The sequence below is a fragment of the Euphorbia lathyris genome, chromosome 5 (assembly GCF_963576675.1).
Source record: "Euphorbia lathyris chromosome 5, ddEupLath1.1, whole genome shotgun sequence".
NCBI classification, from domain to species: domain Eukaryota; kingdom Viridiplantae; phylum Streptophyta; class Magnoliopsida; order Malpighiales; family Euphorbiaceae; genus Euphorbia; species Euphorbia lathyris.
This window is the reverse complement of record NC_088914.1, coordinates 86,431,040-86,432,595: the sequence shown is the minus strand read 5'-3', so window position 1 is coordinate 86,432,595 and position 1,556 is coordinate 86,431,040. Positions and strand designations below refer to the sequence as shown.

At 44.1% G+C, this 1,556-nt stretch overlaps 1 protein-coding gene across 1 annotated transcript; it reads right to left on the bottom strand.

The window, feature by feature from the left end:
* On the bottom strand, positions 1-1,284 carry LOC136228571 (leucine-rich repeat extensin-like protein 4). Its single transcript, XM_066016997.1, has one exon. It carries the CDS (start codon positions 1,282-1,284, stop codon positions 10-12), a length of 1,275 nt encoding a protein of 424 aa, XP_065873069.1. The 3' UTR covers positions 1-9.
* Positions 1,285-1,556: the final 272 nt, after the last annotated feature.

Sequence of the window (1,556 nt, the reverse complement as noted above, 5' to 3'; positions counted from 1 at the left end):
TCTTACAATTCACGCAGTGCTCGGAGCCATAGAAGGCGGAAATACAGGAGTGCTCGGAGCCATAGAAGGCGGCAACAGGGCAGTGCTCGGAGCCATAGAAGGCGGAAACATAGGAGTCACTGCAGGCACCGGGGCATGACCTCCACCGTGAACATAGCATTCCTCGTACCAGTCCACGGGATGTTCAATCACCGGTTTACACTCTTTCTTGCTCCTCTGATGTGGCTTATCTGGCAAACAGTTTTCTCGATCATCGAAGACAATGCCTTTCGATGTCAGGTTCGCGCATATACCGTCTTCCTCGCAGAAAAAATTATAAGATAAGGTGAAGTTAGACAGGCTTGGAAGTACACAAATGCCACCATGAACGTTTCCCGTCATCATGTTATCGGCTAAATTTAGCGTCTCCAAATGAGCTAATCCCGCGAGGCTATACGGGATAGGACCAACAATGTTGTTATTGCTAACATCCAATAGCCGTAGCTTGTAGAGGTACCCGACTTCCGGGGGCAAACACCCCGTCAAACTGCTGTTAATTAGTACCAACTCCTCCAAACTATCCGCGAAGTTTGATATGCTCGGGGGCAGGGCGCCCCCGAACTTATTATTAGCTATAACCAGCACGGAAGCTGAACTTCTACCTTTAAAAGCCGGAAGCACACTAGTAAACCGGTTGTTATTGATAAATATCGCGTCAAGTTGCTTCTCGAAAAGTCGTGGAGGTGTCGGTCCTTCGAACTCGTTGTAACGAAGGTCGAGGAATTTGAGCTTCGGGAGGGATAGCACGACAGAAGGAAAACGCCCGACGAACCTATTGTTGCTTATATCAAGCTCATAGAGAACGGTAAGGTTCGCTATAGTAGGCGGAAGAATGCCACAAAATCGGTTGCTATTCAAATGAACTAGTGCAAGATCAGTTAAAAGACCGAATTCTTCGGGGATAAAGCCCGCAATGTCCCCGAAATTAAGGTCTATTCCCGCAACAACTTTAACCTTCGGATCATGAGGAGCACTTGTACAATAAATCCCATGGTACTCACATACATTGAGACCGATCCAATTGCTCGTGAAGTTACGTGGATCGGAGTAGATTACTCGTTTCCACGCTTGTAGGGCGATGTAAGCTCGATGGAGCCTCGCGTTTGAAGCCAACGAAAGAGAATGAGAACGGTGGCGATGATGCGCGGAGGCGGAGTCTGCTGCTATGTTGTAAGATAGATGAAACAACAAGAGGATTAAAACCCGAATTAGGCGAAAAACCGGATTAGGCGAAAATGAAGCCATTGTTGGATGGGGTTTAAGGTTGTAAGATGATGAGTTATGTTTGCTTAAGTAAGGAGATTTTTTTCTTAACCATAGATGTGAAATGAAATGCTAAAAATTCTTCGTTTTTAATCATTTTTGGTAATGTTCAATGGAGAAAAAAAAAAAGCAGTGATTTTTGATTTGAAAGAGGATTTTCAACGACTCATTACAGTGACAGTTAACCGTTACAAGTAATTAACCTTAAAAAAAAAAAAAAACATTATTTTGAAAGAACCAAATATTGTCTCATT